The sequence below is a fragment of the Camelina sativa genome, chromosome 13, assembly GCF_030686135.1.
Source record: "Camelina sativa cultivar CO46 ecotype springtype chromosome 13, ASM3068613v1".
Lineage (NCBI taxonomy): Eukaryota > Viridiplantae > Streptophyta > Magnoliopsida > Brassicales > Brassicaceae > Camelina > Camelina sativa.
The window spans coordinates 25,525,579-25,553,074 of NC_141892.1; the positions used below are offsets into that span (position 1 = coordinate 25,525,579).

Genomic DNA, 27,496 nt, shown 5'->3' on the forward strand with positions numbered 1-27,496 from the left:
AGAAGGCCATAAAACGCTATATACCAAGAAGGCCTAATTTAGAAAAACAAAATGCGGCATTTACATAATTGTTTTTTTTTTGTGGCTTAAGTCAAATATGTACCTTTTTCTGAAGCACGGCTCTGGAAGTGTGGAGTGTCCCGGGCCTGCGGAAATGATATAACGGAAATGTGTGTTGGCGAGAGATGAAAAGAGGCACGTATAATATTCTACTAAGTGAAATCACTGTAACATGAATGGAGCCATAGTGCATGAGTTTTCTTACAAGTAATCATGCTTTGATAAATACGTTAGTGCGTATAAAAGACTATGTTGATAAATACGTTAGTGCTTATAGAAGACTATGTTGCGTATTCATGTCGAGTCTAGAAGTGTCTTCTAGATTTCATATTTTTTATTAGAAATTTGTGATAAGAGGACACGTGTGTTTGCTTGTTGATGGGCTTTTGGCTATAAATAGAAATTATCGTGCCAAGTATAGATATATAATCAAATAGCTAGCTAGTACTGATTGAGCTGTGTGTGTATGTATGAATTTTAAGAAAGAGAGACAGAGAAAGTGTAAATATGGGGAAGTTCGTGAGAATGGGTTGGGTATTGGCGTGTGTGATGGTGTTACTGATGTCGACTCAAGGCAGTGCCGACCCAACCAATTTTGCTGCCTAAAGCAATTTTTTTTTTTCCCATTAACAAACATTAGAAAAAAAAAGTTACAAAAAACTGCTGCACAAAAGTTCGAACTCTTAACATTGATGGAGAATAAAAGCATACCCAACCACTATACCACCACAAGTTTTTGAAAATTGCTGCCCCTTAAATTGCTAATATAATCTGCCGCCTAAAGCCCTTGTTTTACGGGATTTAGGTCAGGGCCGGCACTGACTCAAGGTTTGGGGAAAATATCTAGTACAGATGGTCATGGCAGTGGCAAAAACTGACGTCATCAACAGGGTGATAGTGCTGGGGATGGTATAGGAGTTCGAGGAGATGATGCTGGTGATGGTATAGGAGTTGGAGGTGGTGTAAGCGATGACATTGGAGTTGGACGTGAAATTAGCGGAGGAGGTGGTACAGGCGGTAATGGTGGTGACGGAGGTTCAGGTGGTGGAAGTGGGGGTGGTGGGGAAGGAGGAGCTGGCGGCGGTAGTGCTGGTGGTAATGGAGGCAATGGTGGTGGAGGAGGTCGTGGTGGCGGTGGTGGTGGACGTGGTGGCCGTGGAGGTGGACGTGGTGGCGGTGGTGGCGGTGAAGGTGGAGAGGGAGGTGTAGGTGGTGGTGGCGGTGGGGGAGGACGCCGTGGTGGACATGGTCGTAGGAGCCGGAGGAAAAACCGGTAGAAGTGGAGGTAGCAACGTTGGCGGAGGAAGACGTGGTGGTGGAGTTGGTGGTGGCGTTAGCGTTAGTAACCGACGACACTAAATCGGAAACTGCAGTGGCCGTTAACAAATAATAATATAGGACTGCAATTAAGCACTCACGTTGCATGCATGCATGCTTAGCTTATTGCTATCTACTTATATATTAATATGAATAATGAATAAAACTTCTCTTACAAATTAAATTTGTGTCGTATATATTATCTTATTACAAAATATATTATCATATACAAAATATCATTTAATATATTATATTCAATATAACGAGTGACATATGCCATGCTAAAATATGAAATTAACATTATATAACGTTCTAAATATGAAATTAACATTAGAGCTTCTCCGTCCTATTTTAAGAAAGTTGCTTAAAAGTTATTTTATTATAAATTTTGGAAAAAAAAAGTTAGATTAAATTTTTTTTAATAAACTGTAAAATTTTATGATCCACTGATACTTGCTAAATTCGGGTCTTTAATTAGAAAATGAGTAATACCTGGTTGACAATAGCTTTGGTCATCAACCGGAACTCCTTCTTGAGGACTGGTGGCTCCGAGTACCAAAGAACTAAAGAATCGGTCAAACTCAAAAGAAAGTTGATAACTAATGCAAATAACAAGATGCACAATCAAGACAGAGAATTGTACAATGGGGCATAAATCAGTGGAAGTATAATTAAACCTTATAACATTAATGTCACGCATAGTTCCGTACCTACAAGCTAGTAGCAGAATTATAATAGCCAACCGGATTAAAGCACCCCCACAATTATAGAAAGATGGGCAAGCAAACAAGTGAAAGAAAAATGGCTTCCGAACTTCTGATTTTGTGCATAAACATACAAAAACATGTTTAATGATTAACTCTGTTAATATCTCTCTTAAGCGATGATGACGTGGAATCCACGTGTGCAGACAGAGTGAAACGGCATTGTTTTAATCGTCTTCATATTGTGTTCTATATATGGAGCAATCCTATTATTTTCGTTATTTTAAAGTAAAATATAGAGTAATATTGGAGCAAATATTACTATATAATAGAATTTTGATTTTAAAATAGAGTTGGATTGGAGTACTCTTAGTGTTTATCATTTACAAAGCAAATCATGGTGTATCACGATAAACTTACAAGTTATGTGATAAACTAATATATATATAGTAAAATTATTTATTGTATGATTAGTATCAACTAACTATTTATCATACTTTATATTTTAAAAATTCCGAAAACTAGATTAGATAATATTAGTATAAATTTCTAGTATAATTAAGGAATCAAATTAGTATTTTTGTTTTAATGCTAAATCTATATTAGTATTTTTGAATCACAAGTTTAAAAAAAATATATTCAGTTTAAAAAAAAATACAATTTATGTCATTACTTATATTCATATCCAAACAATTTTACAGTTTATTCCATGTATGTACTATACATATAACAAAACACAATTTAAAAATAACATAAATTATAAAATCTCTACAAGAAATCTGATATAACATTAATTATAAAATCTGCCAATTCAAGACAGACAATGGAGCGTTGAAGTACGTTGATGGAGTTATTGATGTTTTGAGGTTGATTCTGTGATAACTTTTCAAGACGTATTGCTAAAAATACTTGCAAAAAGAGTTAACAACCTTGGGAGAATGTGGTACAAGCTACCATTTGAGGAAGTAGCAGATATGCAGCCTCTGTGGAAGAATGTTGATAAAAATAAGAATAAACTGGTTGCAAAAGGAAGTTGGATGGGAGAAGTTGATATCTTCTTTGAAAAGGCAGAAAAAGAACCACTTGAAGCTGCTTGAAAAAAAGATAAAGAAGCTGGTGAGAAAGCCAGAAACTTGCTGAGATAGTTCTTCCAGAGAATTTGAATGGAGATAAAGATAGTGAAGATGGGAAATCAGATGCATGTTTATCTAAACATGCAAAGTCAGATCATGAAGATGATATTGTGGACGACGATGCTGGTATTACCGAGGAGGACATTGAAGTGTTCAACAATGAAAATTGTGAGGAACAAATTCTGGATGACGATGAAGTATATCCTGCAACTGATGATGAATCTGGCGCTGAAGAAGAACAAATAGAGCGATTGGCTAAGAGAGGCTTACCTAATGGTGTGTTCAGTTTGAGGCATTTCTTTTGTAGTGGGAGTGACTTTAAGAACTTCATCAAATATATATTGAAGACGAGGCGTAATGTGGTGTATTCAAGGTGGGAGAGGACAAGCTTGAAGCTATATGTAAATGAAAAGGCTGTAATTAGAACATTTATTGTGTTGTGGAGAATCCGGTTGGGAAGTGGATGGTGAAGCTTTATAGTAGTGAACACCTTGGTCATCCAACAGGAAGGTGTGAAACGATAAAGACACCTATCATTGTTGATCTCTTCTTGGAAGATATTAGAAGAGATCCAGGGATGAGTGGTCCGGAGATTAAAGATGAGATGAAAAGAAGGTACAACATTATTATCTCACCAAACCATGCTAAAGGTGCAAGAAGACGTATATTTGTAAGCTGCAAGCTGAGTGTGATGACCAATTTGCAAGGTTAAGGGACTATGAGCTGCAACTATGGACCAACAATCTACATACTATAGTGGAGATTAATACGACAACAAGGGCTCATGGCAGTGAGTATTTCTCTCAAATATACATTTGCTTTGAGGCATTGAGGAGTTCTTGGATGCAGAATTGTAGACCAACCATTGGTCTGGATGCTACATTCTTGAAGAAATCTATGCAAGGGATGATGCTTAATGCTGTTGGAAGAGACCCTAATAACTAGATATTTCCAATAGCATGGGCTGTAGAGGATTGTGAGAACAATCCCAATTCAGAATGGTTTATTTGGAAATTAAAAGAAGACTTGAGCTTGGGGTTAGGTGAGAACATCACCTTAATTTCAGACATGCATAGAGGATTGATCTATGGTGTTGCTAGAGAGTTACTAATGGTAGAGCATCGTTCTTGTGATAGACACATCTACGGAAACTTGAAGAAGATCACAAGTCAGACATGTTGAAGCCATTGTTTTGGAGAGTTGCAATCAGTTACAATAAAGCAGATTCTAAAGAAAATTTGGCAATATTCAAGGAGTTTGATCCGTAGGCATGTAAAATCCTATACATATATATATATATATATATATATATCTAAAACACATTATGGACTTAATATTGCAATTAGTGAAAACTTTGAGACAGCTTTGCAATTCAGTTCTTGAGAAACTCGGACTCTTTGTGTATTGCATAGTCCATCAATCAACGCAACTCTCTAAACTCGTATCCAAGCTTCATAGCTTCGGTCTCAATGCTCGAATGTGCTCCAAATCCTCCTATTTTGCTCCATTATGCTCTCTTCTGTGCCAATAGGTACCTAGTCCTACAAAGACTCAAAAATAACCTAAAAAGCAAATCAAAAGACTCAAAAATCACACTTATATCATGTTTAAAAACCGTAAAAACCATTTTATATGAGTTACTAAAAAAGGACAATCATTCCACTGTTCATTTCTCTCTCTCTCTCGAAGGCTTCTCCTTTTTAGATCTAGATCGAGTCGCAGCAGGAGTGAGGCAAGCTTTCTTCCCCATCACCGGAGTGGTGTGTTTTTTTCTGGCATGCGTTGCAGCTGTGTCCCTTTCCCGGAGGACGAAAGGCTTCAGATCTCGTTCCTCCTAGTTTGAAGACGCCATTAGAGATGCAGAGAAGTATTTCACAGCTCAACCGTCAGGTTAGAGGCTGCGGAGGCGGCGGAAGACATATGAGGATAGGTGGGTTTATTGGGTGAGTGTTTTGGTGGTCAACGGTAGATTTTTTTTAGGATCTTAGATGACTTTCATGGGTTCTGTCTGTTGAGAGGTTGTTTTGAGCCAGCACCTCTCTCTAGCCTCCATGTTTAGTTTCCATCGGACGGGTCTGAAGATTGCTTTGCCTCGGGAAGGCTTTTTGGTTGCATGGATTCGGAGATCAAGGGCTTGGATCCGAGTATGTCATTTTGCTAGGTCGAGGATTTGATATTCATTGGATGGCGGAGAGTCGAATGATCGATCTATTCTAAAAGTCTTGTAGTGGGTTTGAATCGCCGTTGGTAACGATTCTGCGATAGGATCCAAATACTCCGGTTAACGAATAGGATCCAGCGACGAAATCACAAAGCCGTGGGACTTGTATGCGTCGGTGCTAGTAGATCTGATTTTCTACCTCTGTTTAACTGCCCCGAACCAGCCTTGTTTCTCTATTGTTGTTCAATGGAAAATTCCATTTTGTTTTTGTTGTCGGTTTGTAATTTCACCCATTGAGTCGACCCATTAATAAAATTAGTTTTTTCATGAAAAAAAAAACTATTTGGTTTAGTTAAAAAATGTAAAACAAAATTTGTTTTTTTTTGTATTTAGAATATCTATATTAATAAGTATATATGTGCAGTATGAGGGCATTCACATCAGTGATACACACTTAATGAGTATCAAATAAATTTAATTTTAACTGTTTTTGCATAATTTATTTAAATAAATTTAATATTAATTGTTTTTGCATAATATTAATTGTTTTTGCACATGTGTCAAAAGGATGTTTTAAATTGTCTTACTTTGGATCACATTATCTCTCCTCTTTTCTTTTTTGTTAATTATTAAATTTTCTTTTAGACACTACCTAAAGATAACCGATGAGAATGGTTTGAGAAGCTTTTTATCATATTCTAAATAAATATAATCAAAATAAATCCAAAATCTGAATGGTGAAGCTTGGTGGTAATTGCCTCATCGGTAGCATCGGCGCAGAATTATCCCCAATCTTTCTTGTATATGGCACACACATGTTAGTTCGACCATTTATCAAAGATCCCGTATGTAAAATCAAATCAAACACTAGTAATACCTTCTCCAGTCTGGCTATCAGCAATTACACCTTCGTCTTCTTCTTTAAGATGACCATGTTTGTTACCTTGTAAATTGTAACGCACAAACGGACAGTCTTACCCAGATTCGAGTTCGTAATCACCCATAATCAATTTTGCCATGTCCTCAAATTTTGTTCCATCTTTGACTTTACATATACAGTATTGAAGTTTGACACCGCACGGGTTAAACATCTGCTGATACTATGTCGTCAATTTCCACTTCCCAGCAATAACGCTGATATGTAATATCCTGCATTGCCCTGCTATTAACAAAACATACAAACGATTGTCACACGTACGTAATCAACTGGTTTGCATACTAACAAGTGACAACTCTTTCTTGCGTTGATAACCGATATGACTACACAACATCTAAATATCTAATAGAAAAATATCTATAAACATTCGTATAGATAAACGTCCCACATCAAACTACATATGTACAACAATAAGCACTTAAGAGAACTCACAAACTACAAACATCTAATATATAGGTGTATGGAAATAGAGAGAACTCTTTTTTTGCGTTGATAACCGATTTGACTCCACAACATGTAATATATTTTTAGTTACTTTGGAACTTATTAAAAAAATGTGAACTTGTGCGGGACTATTTGAACATTATCATTTATTTTTGAACATAATCATTTAATTTGAGCTCCAAATTCAAGTCTCTGACTGTGTCTCACCTTGTGAGTTCAAAACATATTATAAATAGGTCTCAAACGGGGAATGTGCATGCATATTATTATTTACTCTCACGGGTTTTATAGAATGTTTTTTTGCGGCTGAAAAAAATTTTAACCGCTACATAGCAGAGGACAATATTTTTTCCTCTTCTTATGTTTTATATAGTTTTTAAATCAAATTTGTTATTGGATAATACATAGATTTTAGATTTGTGTTGTTTTGTATGATGCATATACAAATGAAATATTTTCAATTAGACTCAAAACTGAATAATTGGGAATTTATAAACCAAATAAATGAAACATTATTATTCAAAATATGATAACTAAAATTTTGACCAGCGTGAAAACCTAGTTTTATTATACAAATCTAAATACCATAGATTACATTACCACCTAAATATATATAAATTACAATCCTAAATCTAATAAAATAATTATAAATATTTTTCAAAAAGAAGTATTAAAAAGCTAACTTTGTTTATGATTTGTGTTTTACTCTTCTACATTTGTAATTAGGCTCAGAAAGCTTTAACAAAATTGCAAATGTATAAACCTTAACCAAAAAATATTCTAAGATGCCAGTAATTAAGCTGAAATATGTTTTTGTATTGGTAAAAAAGTCTGTAATCCGTTTTATTGGGTCATCTTTCCATTCTGTTATTTATTTTGTGCTACGCAACTGTACAAAAAAGCCACAAGAAAATTGCTTTTTGGGAGAATCTAAACTCTAAAGTTGAGGAAGAGAGTGGAGATCAGTGATCAGTGATTATCAGTCAGTCACAGTGACACAATTTCGCTGCCAAAACTCCCTTTATACCAATTGCCAAGTATATTGTTTTTTTCTGTCGGCATGCCCAAGTGTAAAAGTATATTACTCTCTCCGTTTCAAAATATACGATGTTTTATCTTAAAACACATTTGTTAAGAAGTATTTACTTTTAAAAAAATTCAACCAATCAGAAACAATATCACATAATATTAAATATAAACTTAATCTAAAAATTGCATAAAAACTTGAAAACATCTTATATTATAAAACAAAAAAAAATATTCTAAAATATCATATATTATGAAACTGAGTGAGTATTATTTGTTTTTTTTGTTGGATAACTCCCATTGTTTATTCCCACTTTATCACGTGTTTCCTTTTATTCATCGCTACGTCGCGTTGAATGGTATGAAGCAGTTTCGTTTAGGTTATATTCTTAAGCGTTCATATCTTATATATATATATATATATATATAAGGGTCACTGCTTAGAACATATATATACCAATAATAAACCGTTGAGGTCTAAATGTTCCTAGTGTAGCCAGGCTATCGAAAAATCGTGACCAAACCTCTTTCCTGGATGCAACTTTAGTATATTAGCAGAAGTGCGGTTATGCAAGTTGAGCTCCACATGAAATATTCCACTAAGAAGCACTGTGAAATGAATGGAGCAAGAATATTGTCTGAAATATCTTGTTCTTAGAAGAACGCATGAGTGTTCTTACAAGTGACCATCATTATCAGCTCTATTTTAATATCATATTATAGAAGAGTATATATTGTGTATCCATGTCGACCGAAGAATCTGGACGCGTTTTCAAGATTTAAAAGTGTTGGGTGGGTTTTCATATTAGTAATGAACCAGTACTTAGAAGACACGTGTGCGTGCTTGTGATGGATTTTTTTTGCTATAAATACGGCTTCCCGCCAAGGTATCTAGTAATCAAATCACAGGTTCTGATTGAGCTTATATTGTTTGGTTATCTGTCTTGATCAGAATCGGCGTATATTAATATATAAAAAGAGAGAGTAAGAGTATATATGGAGATGGTCGTGAGAAGGGGTTGGGTAATGGCATTTGTGTTGGCGTTACTGATGTCAACCCAAGTGTTGGGAAAATTATCTGGTATAGGTGGTCGTGGCAGCGGCAAAAGCCGGCATTATATACATGGAGCAGGCGGTGCTCGTGCTGTTGTCGGGGATGGTATAAAAGCTCAAGGTGGTTCCAGCGGTGGTTTTGCAGCCGAAGATGGAGGTGCAAGTTCTAATATAAGAACGGGAGGAGGAGTTGTTGGTGACGGAGGTGGAAAAAGTGTTGGTAGCATTGTTAGAAATAATGTCGGTGGTTCTAGAAAAGGTGATAGTGGCGTTATTGGAAGTGGAAGAAACCGTAGAGATGGTACTTTTCAAGGTGAAATAGGCGTCATGTATGGTGTTAGTGGTTTCGTTAGAAGAGGTGGTCACAGGCGGGTTGTAGGAAGTGGTACTAGAAGAGGTGATCACAAAGGAGTTGTTGATAGCATTGTTGTAGGAGTTGGTAATAGTGGTGCTGCTGGAGGTACTACAACTAGTAGTGATACGTCTAGCGGTGATATTAGTGGTGCTGGTGGTGCCGGTGGTGCCAGTGGTGCCGGTGGTGCTGGTGGTGCTAGTGGTGCAGGGGGAGCTAGTGGTGCTGGTGGTGCTAGTGGTGCTGGTGGTGCCACTGGTGCTGGTGGGGCAAGTGGTGCTGGTGGTGCTAGTGGTGCTGATGCTGGTGGTAGTGGTGGTGCTAGTGGTGGTGCTAGTGGTGGTGATAGTGGTGCTGGTGGTGCAAGTGGTGCTGGTGGTCCTAGTGGTGCGGGTGGTCCCAGTGGTGCGGGTGGTCCTAGTGGTGCTGGTGGTCCCGGTGGTGCCAGTGGACCTGGTGGTGCTGGTGGTGCCAGTGGTGCTGGTGGTGATGATGGTGATAGTGGTGCTGGTGGTGATGATGGTGATAGTGGTGCTGGTAGTGCTAGCGGTACTGGTGGTACTGGTGGTGCTAGTGGTGCTGGTGGTGGTGCTAGTGGTGCTGATGGTGCTGGTGGTGGTGCTAGTGGTACTGGTGGTGCTGGTGGTGGTGCTAGTGGTGGTGCCAATGGAACTAATGTTGTTGGAGATGGTCTTAGTGGTAGTGTTGGTGGAGATGGTCTTGGTGGTAGTGTTGGTGGAGATGGAACTGCTACTAGTACCCATGTTTCTAGTGGTAGTATTAGCGGTGCCGGTGGTGCTGGTGCTGCTAGCGGTGCCGGTGGTGCTGGTGCTGCTAGCGGTGCCGGTGGAGCTAGTGGTGCTGGTGGTGCTAGTGGTGCAGGGGGTGCTACTGGTGCTGGTGGCGCAAGTGGTGCAGGTGGTGCTAGTGGTGCTAATGCTGGTGGTACTGGTGAAAGTGATGATACTAGTAGTGATGGTGGTGCTACTGATACTGGTGGTGCAAGTGGTGCTGGTGGTGCTGGTGGTAGCAGTGGTGCTGGTAGTTCTGATGCTGGTGGTAATGGTGGTGCTAGTAGTTCTGGTGCTGGTGGTAGTGGTGGTGTTAGTGGTGCTGGTAGTGCTAGTGTTGGTGCTAGTGGTACTGGTGGTGGTGGTAGTGGTGGTCCTAGTGGTGCTGGTGGTGCTACGGGTGCTGGTGGTGCTGCTGGTGCTGGTGGTCCTAGTGGTGCTGGTGGTCCTAGTGGTGCTGGTGGTACTGGAGGAGCAAGTGGTTCTGGTGGTGCCGGTGGAAGTGCTGGTGCTGGTGGAAATGCTGGTGCTGGTGGAGGTGTCGATGCTGTTAAGTTTGTTGGTAATGTTGTTTGAAACAGCGTTGGTAGATATGTTGAAGGTGGTGCCACTGATATTGTTGGAAGCGGGAATGATTCGAAAAGGTCTAGGTGGCGTTGAGTTTTAAGAAATTCTAGCATGTAATGCACGTACGCTCCTTAGTAGTTTTTCATGCATTCTCTTTCTTTCTTGCTTTTTTTTTTTTTTTTTTTTTTGTCAAAGTTCTTTCTTGCTTTTTTTGCATGCATTCCCATTGTTATCACTTATGAAGTTTATCTTGTTTTCCTTTGTACTAGTATATGATATCAATAAACTCTTTTCATAAGATGGATATAATTAAGTTCAAATCAATCGATGTTTTCGTTCGATTCATAATGGCCAAAGCAGAACAATAATGCACCAGGGAAACTTAACCTTTTACCAAAAAAAAAAATAATGCACCGGGGTCATAATTGTATTACCCCGTCCTGCAATTGAATAGATTACAATCTGCAATCCTATTTTTTTGAATGACAAAACGATTTAGATATGATTAGATTACATAATTACTAAAAGAAAATTGGTTATGTTATTATTGTATGCCAGAACGTGATTCTACGTTTTTTTACCGTGATTCCTCGTTTTTTCGCCAATAACGTGATTCCTCTTCTTTTTTTTTGTCAAAATTATAATTTTGTAGCTTTAATTATTAACATTGCATAATCGCATAATTACATATATTGCATAATGAAAAAACAAATAATGAAATAATTATGTTAGTTGGATATATTACGCGGAAATGTGGAATGTAATAGACAACTTTATACACTTGTTTGTATAATGAATTTTCTTTCATATTTTTAGGCAAAAACGCAAAAAAACAAAAAATACAAATCATTTTTTGTGTTTTGTAGAACATTATATATATAGATTTTTTGATTGGTAAGTTTATTGCATAGTTGCAATAGAAAACACTATTATATCATTGTATATCTTATTAATCATAACCATTATTCCACAAAAACCATTAAGTTTCTAACCTAAAAAAAAATTATGTCGTGTTTTCAAAATGGAAATGGAGTTTTCAAACAAAGATCTATAAGAATTGTGTTTCATTGACTTGTTTTCATGTTTCTACGAATTTTTGTTTCTAAACGTTTCAGAAACGGGAAACAGATCTTAAAAAAATTATGTGCAACATAGATTATAAATTAAAGGGGAGGAGGTTACTGATTAGAGTTTAGATTTTATAATTAAACAAAATTATATGTAGATTGACAAATGAGAATTAGAGTTTAGTTTTTACAATTAAAATAGATTATTACATGTCGCTTTGAGTTGACAAATTGAATTATGATTTAGATTTTATTATTAGTTTTAGTTTATAAAAGAGAATTAAAGTTTCTATTTTATAATTAAACGAGAATATGTGTCGGTTTGGATTTATTTAAATTAATATATTTCAGTTTTTTGTTACTGATTTTTTAAAATATTTATTAATATCGATTTTATTTAATATGATTTGGCATTATTTGATTAATTTTAAATAGAGAATTTTTGAGAAATACCTCTTTTGGTGTATCCCTTTTCAAAAATATTTTTCATTTATCCATTTTCAAAAATACCCCTTTTTAAATATGAAAAATTATAAAGTTTTATATGGTTTACAAGGTACTTCTAGATAATAACTACTACCTCTAGACTAGATCCAAATATTTATTAAATTTTAAAACATTTTAAAATGTTTTTACAAGGTTTTTAAAAGATTTTTAAACAGTTAAAGGTTTTTAAAAAGTATTTATAAAATATATAAAAAAGTTTAGACACATAAAGCTAATTTATGTATATATTTATAAAGTTACATACAAATTTTAAAAATTTGCAATTTTTTAATAGCTTAAGTTTGAAAAATAAGGTATTTTTGAAAAATTGTATCCCAAAAAGAATATTCAAAGAGAAACCCTATCGTCCTAACAAAAGTTACTCTATAATGTTCTGTCTTATCCGACAATCATCCCGTTTGTACGATATTTTTTATTTGTTTAAGCTAAATACAATATCTGAAATTTCCAAAATGGGATACATAATGCACAATAATATGTAGATATCCGCAAATATATAAAACTTCTCTTCGGAGATTCGAAATCCAAGTTATTCAATAGACATTTAGATTAGTTATTACTTAATTGGATATTTTTCATTTTGTTAATAGAAGATAAAATATATACTTCCTATAATAACGATTATTTGTCTTTGTAGCATCAGAGTTGCCAAGTAGCTTGCATGCACGCAGACATTAAGAAGCGACGTGTGGTGTGAATAATATGACACTTTAAATTTTATTTTATATTTAACCTTTATTGCTTTTCTTTTGATTTCCTTTTCTTTAGCAGTTTCTTGAACTCGCAAGAACAAACCCTATCTTCTTCGTAAATTTTCTATCTTTTTGGTCGTCCAAATTTTTTAATGTAAAGTATATATTACGGGAGATCCTTCGATTATATATCGTATATACATCAGTTTCCCTAATAGCGACACTCATATATTTCTCCGTATTAATTACATAAAAATCAATCTCCTTGTGCAAGTAAAAAATCTCATAGCTAAACAAAGAAGATTTGGTGTAATTAAATGTGATAAGATAAAACGATATATACGAAGCAAAGTTATGGAAACTCGAAGGATCTCCCAGTATGATTTCATTGCCACTTTATTCATTTTCTATGTATATATATAGAAAGCAGAAGATAGCATTTTCATCACCAACCATCCTCTGTTTTTTTGGCAAGCTTCCTCTGTTTTTTTTGCCCGCTTCCTCTGTTTTCTAATGGCTCCGCTTAACGATTCTCTTGCATCAATCATCGATGTCATTGAAACCAAACCTCTTGGTGTTCCACAAACTAAGCCAACATTGCAATCAAACACTTTTAACCTATCCCAAGGGATCCTTCGTGCCAAAGACTCTTCTCCGATCCTCTTTGATGTCCCTCAGAACGTCACTTTCACACCTTTTGCATCTCAGTCCATAGCCACTGATGCTCCTGTCCCAATCCTCCTCCGAGTTCAAGCCAACGCTCACAAAGGAGGCTTTCTTGGATTCTCCAATGAATCTCCCTCCGATCTTCTCACAAACTCCTTGGGAAGATTCGAGAACAGAGAGTTTCTTAGTGTATTCCGGTTCAAGATGTGGTGGTCGACCGCTTGGATCGGGAAATCCGGGTCGGATATTCAAGCCGAGACTCAGTGGGTGATGCTAAAGATTCCTGAGATCGATTCCTATGTGGCCATCATACCAATCATAGAAGGACCTTTCAGAGCTGTCCTTCACCCTGGTGAAAAAGGTGATGTCTTGATTTTTGCAGAGAGTGGCTCTACTCAAGTGAAAGAGTCATCTTTCAATTCCATTGCCTACGTTCACATCTGTGACAATCCTTATAACCTCATGAGAGAGGCCTTTAGTGCACTTCGTGTCCATATGAACACTTTCAAGCTTCTAGAAGAGAAGAAACTTCCCAAAATCGTCGATAAGTTTGGATGGTGCACTTGGGATGCTTGCTACTTGACCGTTGATCCTGCAACCATTTGGACCGGAGTGAAGGAGTTTGAAGATGGTGGCGTGTGTCCGAAGTTCATCATCATTGATGATGGATGGCAAAGTATTAACTTTGGTGATGAGCTAGACAAAGACGCTGAGAATCTTGTTCTTGGTGGAGAGCAAATGACTGCAAGGCTTACCAGCTTCAAGGAGTGTAAGAAGTTTAGAAACTATAAAGGTGGATCCTTTATAACATCTGATGCATCTCACTTCAATCCTCACAAGCCTAAGATGATTATCTACAAAGCAACCGAGCGAATTCAGGCGATTATACTGAGACGGAAGCTGGTTCGTGAGTCTGGAGAACAAGATCTACACGAGCTTGATGAAAAGATTAAGATTTTGAGTGAAGAACTAAATGCAATGTTCGATGTGGTTGAGAATGAAGAGTCTTTGGGTTCTGAGGATGCTTCAGGAACAGGTATGGAGGCTTTCACAAGGGATTTGAGGACAAGGTTTAAGAGTTTAGATGATATATATGTGTGGCATGCTCTGTGTGGTGCTTGGAATGGTGTTAGGCCTGAAACCTTGACGCAGTTGAAGGCCAAGGTTGTTCCCTTTGACCTTTCACCTAGTCTAGGTGGTACAATGACTGATCTTGCAGTCGACAAGATTGAGGAAGCTGGGATTGGTCTTGTTCATCCTTCTAAAGCTCATGAATTCTACGATTCCATGCACTCTTATCTTGCTAGAGTTGGTGTTACAGGAGCCAAGATTGATGTTTTCCAGGTAAGTTTTTTTATATTATTACTCTGTTTCATACACATACCATGTTTCTTCTATACATTGACAAGTATGTTTTTGGTTTTAGACCTTGGAGTCCGTAGCAGAAGAACATGGAGGAAGAGTGGAGCTTGCTAAAGCTTACTACGGTGGTCTGACCGAATCCATGATCAAGAATTTCAATGGAACCGAAGTCATTGCCAGTATGCAACAGTGCAATGAGTTCTTCTTCCTGGCCACAAAGCAAATCTCTATCGGCAGAGTTGGTAATATATATGAAGATTTTTCTTTGGACTCCATATATTGTCTCTATAAGTTTATAAGCATTAATGATGTTTTGAATTTTGAACAGGTGATGACTTTTGGTGGCAAGACCCAAATGGTGACCCACAAGGAGTGTATTGGCTACAGGGAGTGCACATGATTCACTGTTCTTACAACAGCTTTTGGATGGGTCATATGATTCAACCAGATTGGGACATGTTCCAATCAGACCATGTCTGTGCCGAGTACCACGCTGCATCTCGAGCCATCTGCGGTGGCCCTGTCTATCTCAGTGACCATCTTGGCAAAGCCTCACATAACTTTGATCTTATCAAGAAACTTGTTTTCTCTGATGGTACCATCCCAAGGTGTATCCACTATGCTCTTCCCACTAGAGATTCACTCTTCAAGAACCCTTTGTTTGACAGAGAATCAATCCTCAAGATCTTCAACTTCAACAAGGTAATCAGTTGTTTACAATCTAATTATTTGTTTAAAGATAGAAACTTTATTAAATCGCAGAAATTGATTTATTGCAGTTTGGAGGAGTAATCGGAGCATTCAACTGTCAAGGAGCTGGTTGGAGCCCAAAGGACCATGTGATCAAGGGCTACAAAGAATGTTACACGGCAGTTTCGGGAACGATTCATGTCTCGGACATCGAATGGGATCAAAACCCAGAAGCTGCAGGTTCTCAAGTGAGCTACACCGGAGATTACTTGGTGTACAAGCAGCAATCTGAAGAAATCCTTTTCATGAACTCAAAATCAGACGCGATCAAGATAACCCTAGAACCATCTGCGTTTGATCTATTCAGTTTCGTGCCAGTCACGGAACTGGGAAGCGCAGGGGTTAGATTTGCTCCTCTAGGGTTGATCAACATGTTCAACTGCGTCGGAACTGTTCAAAACATGGAGGTCACTGGTGATAACATTGTAAGAGTTGACTTGAAAGGCGAAGGAAGTTTCATGGCGTATTCGAGTGTAGCTCCAGTGATGTGTTACTTGAACGACAAGGAAGCTGAGTTTATGTGGGAAGAAGAAACTGGTAAACTCAGTTTCTCTGTTCCTTGGGTTGAACAATCTGGTGGCATCTCTCATCTGTCTTTCACCTTTTAATTCTTTTTTTGGATTTTGCTTCTATTTTTAATTTTTCTTGCATTGTGTGATCAGAAGCTGGGTTGTCAGCATCTGAATTTCTCTGTTCGGTTTTTTACTTTTCAATTTGGAGAATTATTAAGCATATTTTAATATACAAGGATTTTTTTTATCGGTTCAATTGGAGTTTAAAGTCAAATATATTGTTAAATAAAATAAAATAAAGTTGAACAACATCATAGGTCAATTTTAGAAGATAGATTACTCCAACTACGTAAAATTTATATAGGTATGTTCATATCATTAGATTGTTTCAAATTATTCTTCGAAATCTTATTTTATTTTTGGGAGAAGATCTGTTTCACTATTGCCAAATAAAAGTTAAAAGGAAATTGGTTTGTTTATGTTTGTATCTTAGTCAATGTTTAGTGCAGAAAGGACCCCTGATGTTGATCTTTGGACAACGTACGTCATAAGATAAGACAATGGCACCGTAACGGCTATTTTTGTATACTCGTACTGTACGAGTCATACATGATGAATATACAGTAAAACCTCTATAAATTAATAATGTTGGGACTAAGACATTTTATTAATTTATAGTAATATTAATTTATCTATAAATTAATAATTATTATTTTATACTGTAAATTAATAATTATTATTTTATACTGTAAATTAATAATTATTAATTTATAGATATATTTTTAATTGTTTATTTTTTAAAAAATTATGAATTTGAACAACTATAGCAAAATAAGATTAAACTTTCGGATGTTATAAATTTTATGGTTTAGGAATTGAACTTGTAATATTTAAAAAGCACTATTTACAATAAATTACAAATATTATAGACAAATTGACTTATACACATGAGACACATAAATTCAAATCTATGAATAATAATATCAATTCTCTTATTTTAATAATCTGTCAAATTATCAAATTGTAAATGATACATATCTAAAAATTAAAACTTTAAATTTTAATTATTTGTATGACATGTTATAAAATATTTTAGAGATATTATTATAGGTTGAAAATACAACATTACAATTGTTCTATAGAATTGAGCTTTAGGAGAAACATACACTATTATATCAGTATATATATATATATATATAAAAATTTACATAATTATTAATTTATGATATTATTGGGACCATATTTTATAAGGAGATTTCGAAAAAATTATTATCTTATTATCTTATCGAATATTGTTAATTTTTACACTGGCCCGACTTGGAACCACCAAAATTTATTAATTTATAGTGTTTATTAATTTATAGAGTATTAATTTATAGAGGTTTTACTGTATATGTCTCCTTTAAATTATTAAATTCCAAGAACAATAGGGTAATACAAAAGTGAAGGAAAAAATTGTGGCAAATTGATGACTAAATTATTATGGTGTGACAAAAATAGTTTCATTGCTTCAATTACAATATAAGCTAGCTGATTAGCGATATAAACCCGTAAAAAAAAATTAATAGAAAATATAAAATTAACAATGAAAAATAAGATTGTTTTGGTGTTTGCTGTTTGGATGATAGCTAAAGTGGCTCTTGTAGTAAAATTGGTTTACGACCACCTTTTTAAAAGAAAAATCTCAAAAAAAGCCATAAACTAAATTTAGAATTTAAAATAAAAACAAAAATTTAGAATGACATACTTATTTGAAAGATATAGAAAAATCACTTGATTTCTTCTTTTGGCTAAGTGAAAGAAAAAAAAAACATAAAAGAATTTAAATGACTTCTAGAAGTTAATCATTGATACCAACTAATTAACTAACCAAGGTTAGAAAAATGAAAGATAGTGGTTTATTACTTTCTAAAAAATAATTTATCGGTATAATAAGTGTGTATTTGTTTCCTATTTTTTTGTTGTTTTTCTTTCTATGTTTTGATTTGCTAATTATAAAATTATTTATAATGAAAAAGAAAGAAATCAAAAAATAAAAAGAAGACCCCCAAAGTCCGTAGATGCTGAACAAAGCTAACACGTCTTCAGAAGTTTTTTTCCAATTTTCAATTTGTTCGGCGACATTACTAGAATCCAAAAGACATTCTTGTGTGTTGTGTTTTGTTGTTGTCTCTTTTTTTTTTTTTTTTTTTTTTTTAGTGTTATTTAAAAAAAAAAGAAAAAACAAACGGATTTAATCCCAAAAGAAAAAGGAAAAATAAATACCCTTTTATGAACCCTAATTTTAGGTTGGTCACTCTCTCTCTTTCCTTTCCCAAAATTGGATTCAAAGTTGTTCCTTTTTTTGTCTTCCTCGTATCTCGCAGCATCAAGGGCTTCCGACATTCCCAGCTATTATGCTTGATTCCGTGAGTTTCTTCTGGGTTTGTTATTTTTCTGTTTTCTTCTTCAGTTTCGTTTTTAAAGTTGAAATCTTTGATAATATTACTCAAGGTTTTCTCTTTTTAGATTCTGGGTTTCATAAATGGGTTCATTTGTGTTGCATCTGTTCTGTCAAACGGAGATTTTTTTTTATATAATATGCTTCAAGTTTCCAAAAAGTTGGAAACTTTTTTTTCTCGTTTGGTTTGTTCTTAGAAATTAGAGGGATTTAACGGTATCAGTTGTTGTTTGTTGGATATCGAAGGCTTACGTGATTCTGCGATGTTAGGGTTTTAGCTAAACCATATTAGGCACTTGTTGGCATCAGATTTTTGTTCATGCTTCTTTGCAGTTTCGTGGATGAATTTGTTATGCTAATCCCATTTGCTTGATATGTTAGGAGGACGAAAGGACTTAATTAAAGAGCAAGTCTTTGGAGTTGAGGAAGCCTCTATATAGGATTATTTTCAGTTTCAGGGGATAGCTAAGGATTTTGATCAGCTTTTTTTTTGTGTGTTTGTGCGGGATGGATCAAATTGTTTCAGAAGAAGAGGATCTTGATGTAGACATTGAAAACGGTAGATTCAATGAGACACAAGATATCACGACGAATCTTGTTTCAGCAGAAGGGGATTCAGATAACGTTTTGAATCATGATGTTTGGAGTGGACGTTTGAGTTTTGATGGGTCTGAAAAGAGTGCTGCTGATGATCTGGTAGACCCTTTGATGGGAGATGGAAAGCGGAGAGAACGAAGCAGTCAAAGTTTAGATCTTTCGGATAGAAAGTTTGATATTGTTAAGTATAAGAAGAATAGAAAACCTTCAAAGCCACCGAGGCCTCCGAAAGGCCCGTTGCTGAGTGCTAATGACCAGAAGTTGATGAGGGAAATCACGGAGCTTGCTATGAGGAAACGTGCTCGGATTGAACGGATGAAAACAATGAGAAGATTGAAAGCAGCTAAGTCCTCCTCTCCATGCAGTAGCATTTTCGCCATGATAGTGACTGTTATATTCTTCGTCTTCTTAATCTTTCAAGGTATATACACCATTTTGAAGTTTCTCTGATTAAGTTTGTTTGTTTTTAGCTGGCTTTGAAGAACCCAAAATTGCTATACATGTTTGGTTTTACATAGTTTCTATTGCATTCACATGTTTCTGCCTATAAAAGAACCCACAAACTCTTTATCTTCGTGTAATGTTGGTTCTTTAGCAATCACACAACTTACATCTTTCTTGTTTTAGCTTTGGAGATCTTTGGTCAAATGTGTGCTAAAGCTCTTGTTGTTTCATAAAAACACCCCTGAATTTGTCTTTCTCTTTCGCAGGGTTCTTTACCAGCAATGCAAGTTTGAATTCAGATAATTCACCTGCACCAAATGATTCAGCCAATAACCGTATGGTCTCTGTTCAGTTCTACAATGAGTTTGCTCCTCGTGAGAGAATCGACCCCAGCCCAAATACTTCTTTCAGGTGGGATCCCTCAACTCTTTTTCTTCATCACTCTGAACGGATCAGAGACAATTGTTTCTGTACAGATTTAACTAAGAATCCGAACAATCTCTTCTTCTTGCTGATGGTGTTGTGTGTAAATCTCAGGTATAAGAGGGTTTCAGGTGCAGACAATGAAGAAAACACAAGAGAAGTTACTAGATGAGTCTCTCTTCAGATTCATCTAATGTAACAAAAAAAACATTAGTTATGTGTTTTGTTTGTTTGTAAATTCCTGACATAACTCTATTTTGTTCCTTTGCTCTGTTCTTGTGGTATTTCACATGTTTTGTCTCTGTACTGCTCTTTCCTGTATATATTCTTATGAATGAATTTGCTCGTGTTGTCATCCTTAGCTTCTCTGAGGTTAGGTTTGTACTCTGTACAGCGACCGAGTCTTATGACCTTAACAAAGAAGCTGATGGTGATTAATAAGGATCATTGTTTTCATTATCTGAAGAAACTGATACAAAAGAGAGTATGATTATTAGTGATTGATAGTGATTAACTGATTATAGTTTTCTTACTTTATAATGTCTGTTTCATATAAAGAGGGTATAAAGAAAAGAAAATGATAGTTGATAAATAATTTTCTCGTTAGGGAAAAGAATTCTATGTACACACTTTCCTGATTGAAAATTTTGTTTTTTCAATTGATGAAAAAGACTAAATATCTCCTGATAAAATTTCTCACAACAATATTAATTACGTCTTGATAGATACTGAAATAGACAGCATTATCCAAATTACACGCTACAACGTTTTTAACGGCTTTCACACAAATCATAACCGACACTATTTATAAATACTTCGCATTCATTTTTTTCTTTCTTTTGAACAGCTACCAACTACCACAACAACAACAAAAAAAATCCAATTCTGTAGAAAAAAACATATCCAATTCTGTAATATCTCTGTTTTTTTTTTTGTTCTTTCTTAGAAAGTTTATTTAGTTTTGTCTCTATTTAGAATGTTTGATCGCCATCGACCCATGACAAGTTGCAAACCAATAATGGTTGTGAGAAACGCTTCATCGGTTTAAACAAATTAAAATCTTATAAACCAAAACAAAATTTGTTTCCGAGTCGGTTCAGTTCAAAATCGATCACAACGGTTGATTCGCATTGAATACTTTGTACACGTATCTCTTTGTTTTGGACCAAGTATACGTTAATACGTATCTCTTAAATTGTCATCTGTCTACAGTATAAAAAGATAGCACGTCACGTCTGTCCTTTTCAATTCATCTATTATTGTTGTTCTTTTACTTGTTGGCAACAACAACAAAAAAATGAAAACTTTTTTTTTTGAAAAGAAAATTTGGACCATTTCTAGATATATGCGTGTTATCTTTGAGGAGGGGGAGGGGCATGCTAATTTTCTCTCTATAGTTCCAATTTATGGGATGTCCTTCAGTGAATAAAAAAAAGAAAAAAAAAACGAAAACTTAGTTATTCTATTTCGGAGGCTTTTGATACTAATGGATAATTAATGACTATAGTCTATAGACATATGAATTAGAAGAAATTGAGGGATTTCTGATGTGTTGTTGGATAAAAGAAAAGTGCCACGTTAGCATAGCAAGGGCGATTAGAGTTTCGTTTCTTCTTGAAATGTCTAGCGGCTCGTTGCCGGCTAGAGATGTCTGCGTACATTTGTGACACGCCTGCAACGGGGGTGAGTCCAGTAGTAGTGGAGTCTGCAGTTGTTCCAAACAAATCAAGGTATGCCAAAGTGGTTGGTAAATCGAGTCTTTCTAAATTTGATGTAGTAGTTACAATGGTTGAGGGAAAGGCAGTGGTGAATGTCCCTAATGAAGTGTTGCAGGGTTCAGTTCCTCTGTGGGAGGACTTCCTCTTGGGTCGCTTTCCAAGTTCAGCCCCGCATGTGAGAAGGATTCACGTAATTGTGAACAAAATATGGAACATGGGGATCGTTCTGTTAAAATTGATGTCTTCAACATCAATGACTCGATGGTTAAATTTTGGATTCGTAATGCGTCAATCAAAGCTCATGTCTTACGCAGGGGCATGTGGAATATTTGTGATTTGCCCATGATTGTTTCAAAATGGACTCTGGTGGTTGAGGATGCTCAACCGGAGATAAAAACAATGCCAATGTGGATCGTGCTCAAGAATGTTCCCCGTCTATGTTCTCATGGCGGGGCCTGAGCTTTCTTGCTAGTCCGGTTGGTGAACCTAAGAGACTTCACCAGGAGACTGTATTAGTCACCTGTTTTGATGAGGCAAAGGTGTTTGCTGAGGTTGATCTCACAAAAGAATTGTCGAAGGCTTACTATTTTCAAATCAAAGGTGAGGAGACATGTGTTCGTTTTGAATATCCATGGCTTCCTCCACCATGTGGTTCGCGTCAGCGTTGGGGACATTTTGAGGATGGATGCCTTGTTGCGGCGGGGCGCAATCCCTCCATTTTGAAGGACACTCCTTCTCCTAAGTGTAAGGAGCAGGGGTCTCGTCCAAGCTCTTCTCGCTCTGCCTCTAAGCGAACGGACTCCTCTATCCTGCAGTCTCGTCCTGCAGTGGAGGTTGTCACTACGTTGGATCCAGGGTCTGCAGCGGATGTGAGCACTGTTGTGAATTCAGAGTTGGTTGGTTCAATGAATGCAGAGGTTGTTTCTCAGAGTGATAAGGTTGTCAGGGTTACCGAGAAGTCTGTTGTTGCTGTAAGTGAGGTCTCCCCGGGCCACGATACAGAGGATGGTGAGTTTGTTCCTCCCTCATCGGACTCTCTTCCGGGTCACGGTGCTGAGGAGGTATGGTCTATGGTCACACACTCTGCGGGTAGTGGGAAGAAAACTGGCAAAGGTTCAGCTAGGGTTTTGGGTTCTGTCGAGAATATCATCTCCCCCTCCAGGTTTGATATCCTGCAGGATATTGTGGAGGACACTGCAGAGGACACTACGCAGATAGATCCTGTGGTAGGCTATCCCCTGAAGGAGAAGCCAACGGCTCAAAAGAGTAAAGCAGATGGAAGTTCTCGGCGCGCTGTTCTACCCAGGAATTCAAAAAGTTCCCATCGTTTTTTAGCTGTTTCATCTACAAATGATAATGTACAAGGTTCTAGTCAGCCCACGCTCAAAAAAATGTACTCCAAGAAACAACGTTAATGTCGGGTTTCTTTTGGAATATTCGGGGGTTTAATAAGGACAGTAAGCAGTTGGTGGTTTGAGATTGGTTGCGTTCAAAGTCAAGTTTGGAATTTGGTTGTCTGCTCGAAAGTAATGTTCTTATGGTTGTTAAAAAAGTTTTTGGTCACTGGAGTGGTGTCACAAATTATGAGTTTAGTAGTCTTGGTCGGGTTTGGTGATCTGGAGTAATAGAGTGAAGTTGCAGGTGGTCCATAAAAGTCGCCAAATTATTACCTGTCTTATAAAATTGCCGAGTCTGGAGGAGGAGTTTGTCTGTTCTTTTATTTATGCCTCAAATAAGGTTGAAGACAGGAAAGACTTATGGCGGGTTATTAAATCTCAACATGACTCCTTAGACTTTCGTGGTAAGGCATGGGTTCTGTTAGGAGACTATAATGAGATCCTAGACCCCGAAGAGCATTCGTGGTTTGATATATCTCCTCAGATCACTCCGGGTGTGCGGGACTTCCAAGATATTACACGTTATTGTTCTTTAACAGAGTTGCGAACTCACGGGCCCCTCTTCACTTAGAGTAACAGAAAAGATGCAGGTGTGATATGCAAGAAACTAGACAGGTTTCTGCATAATTCCGATTGGCTCCGGTGTTTTCCCCAGTCCTATGGTGTGATGGAACCGGGTGGTTGTTCTGATCACCTTCGAGGTGTGCTTTCGTTTACTTCAGGGTTCTCTCGGCCTAGAGGTCCTTTCAAGTTTACTAACGCCATAGCTTCTCAGTCTGAGTTTAAACCGAGAGTTGACAGTTACTGGCGGAGCACCTCTCCTATGTTTCAGTCCACTTCTACTCTCTTTCGGTTTACGAATAAATTAAAGCTATTAAAGTCGGTGCTTTGAGAATTAGGCCGCAATAGCTTATCGGATATTTCTCGTCGTGCTCTGGATGCTTATGATGCTCTATGTCTTTCACAGAATAATACTTTTGCCAATATGAGCTCTCCAGCAGTTCGGGAGGAATCACATGCCTATATCCGATGGGAAAGGGTGGCTGGATTGGAAGAGCTCTTTCTAAAACAGAAATCTAAACTGCACTGGCTTAAAGTTGGGGATCAAAATAATAAGTTTTTTCATAATAGTGTTTAGGAGAGGCAAGCTTTTAATTCGATTCATGAGGTCATAACCCTTGCTGATGAGACGCTAACGCAACTTGAGGACATTAAAGCGGAGGCTGTCCAATTTTTCACGGAGCTTCTCACTTTGGATCCATCGGGGTTTACTGGTGCTTCTTCTCAGTTTATTAGTGGTTTGATCCTATTTCGCTGCTCTCCACATGATCAGGACCAGCTCATTGCTGCAGTCACTGCGGATGAAATCAAGAGTGTTATTTTCTGGATGCCTACAGATAAATCGCCGGGACCCGGATGGCTACACCTCTGAATTCTTGAGGGAAGCATGGGACATTGTTGGTAATGAGCTCATCCTTGCTGTTCAATCTTTTTGTGTTTATGGCTTCCTTCCAAAGGGCCTAAATACGACTATCCTTGCTTTGATTCCAAAGAAGATTGACGCTCGAGCAATGAGAGATTGTAGACCAATCTCTTGTTGTAATGTGCTATATAAAGCCATTTCTAAGATCCTCGCAAATCGACTTAAGCGACTTTTGCCTCAGTTTATTGCTCCAAATCAGTCTGCGTTCATCAAGGACAGATTACTGATGGAAAATTTCATCAAGGACTATCATAAGGCAGATGTTTCTCCTCGTTGTGCTATGAAGCTAGACATTTCTAAGGCTTTTGATTCAGTTCAATGGTCTTTTATTCTCAACATAGTCACTGCTTTAAATTTTCCCCCTCAGTTCACTCATTGGATTCATCTCTACTGCATCATTATCTGTACAAGTGAATGGGGAACTGGCAGGTTTTTTCACAAGCAAGCGAGGTCTGCATCAGGGATGTTCTCTCTCCGCCTACCTCTTTTTGATGTGTATGAATGTTTTGTCAAAGCTTCCGGATAGGTTTGCTGAGAATCGAGAATTTGGTTTTCATCCGAAGTGCACAAATCTGCAGCTCACTCATCTATGTTTAGCTGATGACATAATGGTGTTTTCGGATGGTAGAGCTCCCTCTCTGGACCAGATTTTTGGAATCTTTAACGAGTTTGCTGCAATCTCTGGTTTGCAGATTAGCTTGGAGAAATCCACACTTTTTTTGGCGGGAGTTGCAGGCTCAGTTCGTGAAGAGATTCTTCAAAGGTTTCCTTTTGAAGCGGGAACCTTACCTGTTCGGTACCTGGGATTACCACTCTTGACCAAGCAAATGTCCTTGGACGATTGCCTCCCTCTGCTTGAGAAGATACGCTCACGTATAAGTGCTTGGAAGAATCGGTTTCTCTCTTATACAGGCTGACTAAACCTGCTCAGCTCAGTCATTTCTAGCTTGACAAATTTTTGGATTTCAGCTTTTCGGTTACCTAGTGGGTGTATCGCGGAGGTTGAATGGATTTGCTCTGCTTTCCTCTGGTCTGGACCTGAATTCAATACTAACAAGGCCAAAGTAGCTTGGCGTGATGTGTGTAAACCTAAAGCTGAAGGCGGTTTGGGACTGAAATTGATCCAGGAGGCTAATAAGGTAAGTTGTTTTAAGCTTATATGGCGAATTGTCTCTGCTAGGTCCCTTTGGGTGGACTGGATACGGGAGCTTTTGAGATACGAGTCTTTCTTGTCTGTTAAGGGAAACTCGACCTGCGGTTTCATGGATGTGGAGGAAACTCCTTAAGTACCGGTTGCCAGCAATAGACTTTTTGCGTAAGGAAGTGCAGGGTGGTAATAATACGTCTTTTTGGTTTGATAATTGGTGCCCTATCGGACCTCTCAATGTTGCTTCAGGGGATTCTGGGTTTATTTCTCTCGGCATTCGTCGTTCTGCCACAGTAGCTGAAGCTCTTTGTCACCGGCGAAGTCGACACCGTTTGCTTATTTTGAATCAGATAGAGGACGAACTAGATAGAGTTCGTATACAGCAACAAGCTGACGAGGTTGATGTTTCTCTTTGGCGAGGATTGAGAAATAAGTTTCATTCCCAATTCTTTACTAAGGAGATATGGTCTCAGCTTCGTGTTTCAGGGCCACCACAAAACTGGTCTAAGGCGATATGGTTCTCCAACTCAATCCCAAAGTATGCTTTCCTTACTTGGTTGGCTGTTCTTAATCGTTTAACTACGGGAGCTCGAATGTCTGCCTGGACTGGAGTGGTCTCCACACGATGTGTTCTTTGCTCTGATTCGTGGGAGACACAGGATCACTTGTTCTTCTCTTGTTCGTACTCTTCCCAAGTCTGGGCGAATCTAGCAGGTCCCTTGTTGCAGACGCACTTTACGTCGATGTTTGGTGATATTGTATCACTCCTTTCTGGCTCTACTCTTCCACCTGCCACTCGTTTTATACTGAGGTATGTTTTTCAAGCAACCATTCACTTTCTCTGGGGTGAACGGAATGGCCGACGTCATGGGGACGTCCCAAAGACTCATGGCCATCTTGTTAAGCTGCTAGACAGAGTCGTCCGTAACCGCTTGGCAACTCTCACTGAAGGGGATTCTCGGCTAGAGGATGTCTTCGGTGTTTGGCTAGCAACACGCTACTAATCAATCGATTATCTATGTTTTTGTTTTCAAATCACTTTCAGACTAAAAGTTAAAAATATTGTAAAGGGAGACGGTTTTTTTGGTTTGAATAAATTTAACATTCATTCAAAAAAAAAGACATATGAATTAGAATGCAAGTTGATTATATTGCACACCCATGTTGTATGTTGTAAAGTTTTTCATTTCCCAAAACTTTTTTTTATAATCTTTTATTATACTATAAGAGAATTTCATATTTTTTTGTGTGTCAAGGGTACAAACCTTAGTTATACATGAAAAAGGGAAATGTACGTACCTTCCATGTTACGTCCACTTTACGCGGATCATGCATTAAAATTAACTCGTCTAAGCTTAATTTAAACCCTTCATCTTCAACTTCAAGCTTTCTCATGCTTCTAAAGAGTCCACTCTTTCTCCAATTCCTTTTTTTTTTTATATTTTATTTTCATTTATACTACAAGAAAGCATCATTAAAAAGAAAAGAAAAAAAATCATCATGAATTACTATGAAACTTATGGTAGAAACTAGAAAATATTTCCTACCAATATGATTTTTCGACGAAATTTTGAATTAGTAGAAAATTGGTATATGAGTGAGGGTTTGTTTATTTGTTTTATTTCTTGAAGTTGAGGGTTTCTTCTTCTTCTAATTGATTTTTCTGTTTGGGTTTGACCATCAAACAACTTGTATATTGATTCACATGACAGGTTACAAACTGTGTCTGTGTGTTTAGAATTATGT

The 27,496-nt window shown here is 37.1% G+C and overlaps 4 protein-coding genes and 2 pseudogenes across 4 annotated transcripts; 5 read left to right on the forward strand and 1 right to left on the reverse strand.

The window, feature by feature from the left end:
- Positions 1 to 567: 567 nt before the first annotated feature.
- On the forward strand, positions 568 to 10,843 carry LOC109128407 (uncharacterized). The gene is made up of 4 exons (XM_087480824.1): positions 568 to 634; positions 976 to 1,275; positions 1,316 to 1,375; positions 8,870 to 10,843. The coding sequence occupies exons 1-4, from the start codon at positions 568 to 570 to the stop codon at positions 10,552 to 10,554; spliced, it is 2,112 nt and encodes a 703-aa protein (XP_087336950.1). The 3' UTR covers positions 10,555 to 10,843.
- LOC147930011 (uncharacterized) lies at positions 1,859 to 5,161 on the forward strand (annotated as a pseudogene).
- A 2,006-nt stretch (positions 10,844 to 12,849) lies between the features above and the next one.
- LOC104737588 (putative galactinol--sucrose galactosyltransferase 4) lies at positions 12,850 to 16,357 on the forward strand. Its single transcript, XM_010457797.3, has 4 exons — positions 12,850 to 14,821; positions 14,904 to 15,081; positions 15,168 to 15,541; positions 15,619 to 16,357. The coding sequence occupies exons 1-4, from the start codon at positions 13,325 to 13,327 to the stop codon at positions 16,195 to 16,197; spliced, it is 2,628 nt and encodes an 875-aa protein (XP_010456099.2). The 5' UTR covers positions 12,850 to 13,324; the 3' UTR covers positions 16,198 to 16,357.
- Positions 16,358 to 18,213: 1,856 nt separating this feature from the next.
- On the forward strand, positions 18,214 to 20,362 carry LOC104737589 (uncharacterized). Its single transcript, XM_010457798.2, has 4 exons — positions 18,214 to 18,509; positions 18,923 to 19,559; positions 19,849 to 19,993; positions 20,120 to 20,362. Exons 2-4 carry the CDS (start codon positions 19,049 to 19,051, stop codon positions 20,175 to 20,177), a joined length of 714 nt encoding a protein of 237 aa, XP_010456100.1. The 5' UTR covers positions 18,214 to 18,509; positions 18,923 to 19,048; the 3' UTR covers positions 20,178 to 20,362.
- A 963-nt stretch (positions 20,363 to 21,325) lies between these two features.
- LOC147930012 (U6 spliceosomal RNA) lies at positions 21,326 to 21,438 on the reverse strand (annotated as a pseudogene).
- Positions 21,439 to 21,464: 26 nt separating this feature from the next.
- Positions 21,465 to 26,870, forward strand: LOC147930013 (uncharacterized). Its single transcript, XM_087480458.1, has 2 exons — positions 21,465 to 21,735; positions 21,839 to 26,870. The coding sequence occupies exon 2, from the start codon at positions 22,161 to 22,163 to the stop codon at positions 23,136 to 23,138; it is 978 nt and encodes a 325-aa protein (XP_087336584.1). The 5' UTR covers positions 21,465 to 21,735; positions 21,839 to 22,160; the 3' UTR covers positions 23,139 to 26,870.
- The last annotated feature ends 626 nt before the right edge of the window (positions 26,871 to 27,496 follow it).

What these genes read in the sequence shown, in the direction of transcription:
- LOC109128407 (XM_087480824.1), top strand. Translation starts at nt 568, where the DNA reads ATGGGGAAGTTCGTGAGAATGGGTTGGGTATTGGCGTGTGTGATGGTG. An exon ending in GTTACTGATGTCGACTCAAG is followed by an intron (nt 635 to 975) that starts GCAGTGCCGACC and finishes GGGATGGTATAG; the next exon opens with GAGTTCGAGGAGATGATGCT. An exon ending in TGGCGGAGGAAGACGTGGTG is followed by an intron (nt 1,376 to 8,869) that starts GTGGAGTTGGTG and finishes TATCTGGTATAG; the next exon opens with GTGGTCGTGGCAGCGGCAAA.
- LOC104737588 (XM_010457797.3), top strand. Translation starts at nt 13,325, where the DNA reads ATGGCTCCGCTTAACGATTCTCTTGCATCAATCATCGATGTCATTGAA. An exon ending in AATCTCTATCGGCAGAGTTG is followed by an intron (nt 15,082 to 15,167) that starts GTAATATATATG and finishes AATTTTGAACAG; the next exon opens with GTGATGACTTTTGGTGGCAA. An exon ending in AGATCTTCAACTTCAACAAG is followed by an intron (nt 15,542 to 15,618) that starts GTAATCAGTTGT and finishes GATTTATTGCAG; the next exon opens with TTTGGAGGAGTAATCGGAGC.
- LOC104737589 (XM_010457798.2), top strand. Translation starts at nt 19,049, where the DNA reads ATGGATCAAATTGTTTCAGAAGAAGAGGATCTTGATGTAGACATTGAA. An exon ending in CGTCTTCTTAATCTTTCAAG is followed by an intron (nt 19,560 to 19,848) that starts GTATATACACCA and finishes TCTCTTTCGCAG; the next exon opens with GGTTCTTTACCAGCAATGCA. An exon ending in AGCCCAAATACTTCTTTCAG is followed by an intron (nt 19,994 to 20,119) that starts GTGGGATCCCTC and finishes TGTAAATCTCAG; the next exon opens with GTATAAGAGGGTTTCAGGTG.
- LOC147930013 (XM_087480458.1), top strand. Translation starts at nt 22,161, where the DNA reads ATGTTCTCATGGCGGGGCCTGAGCTTTCTTGCTAGTCCGGTTGGTGAA.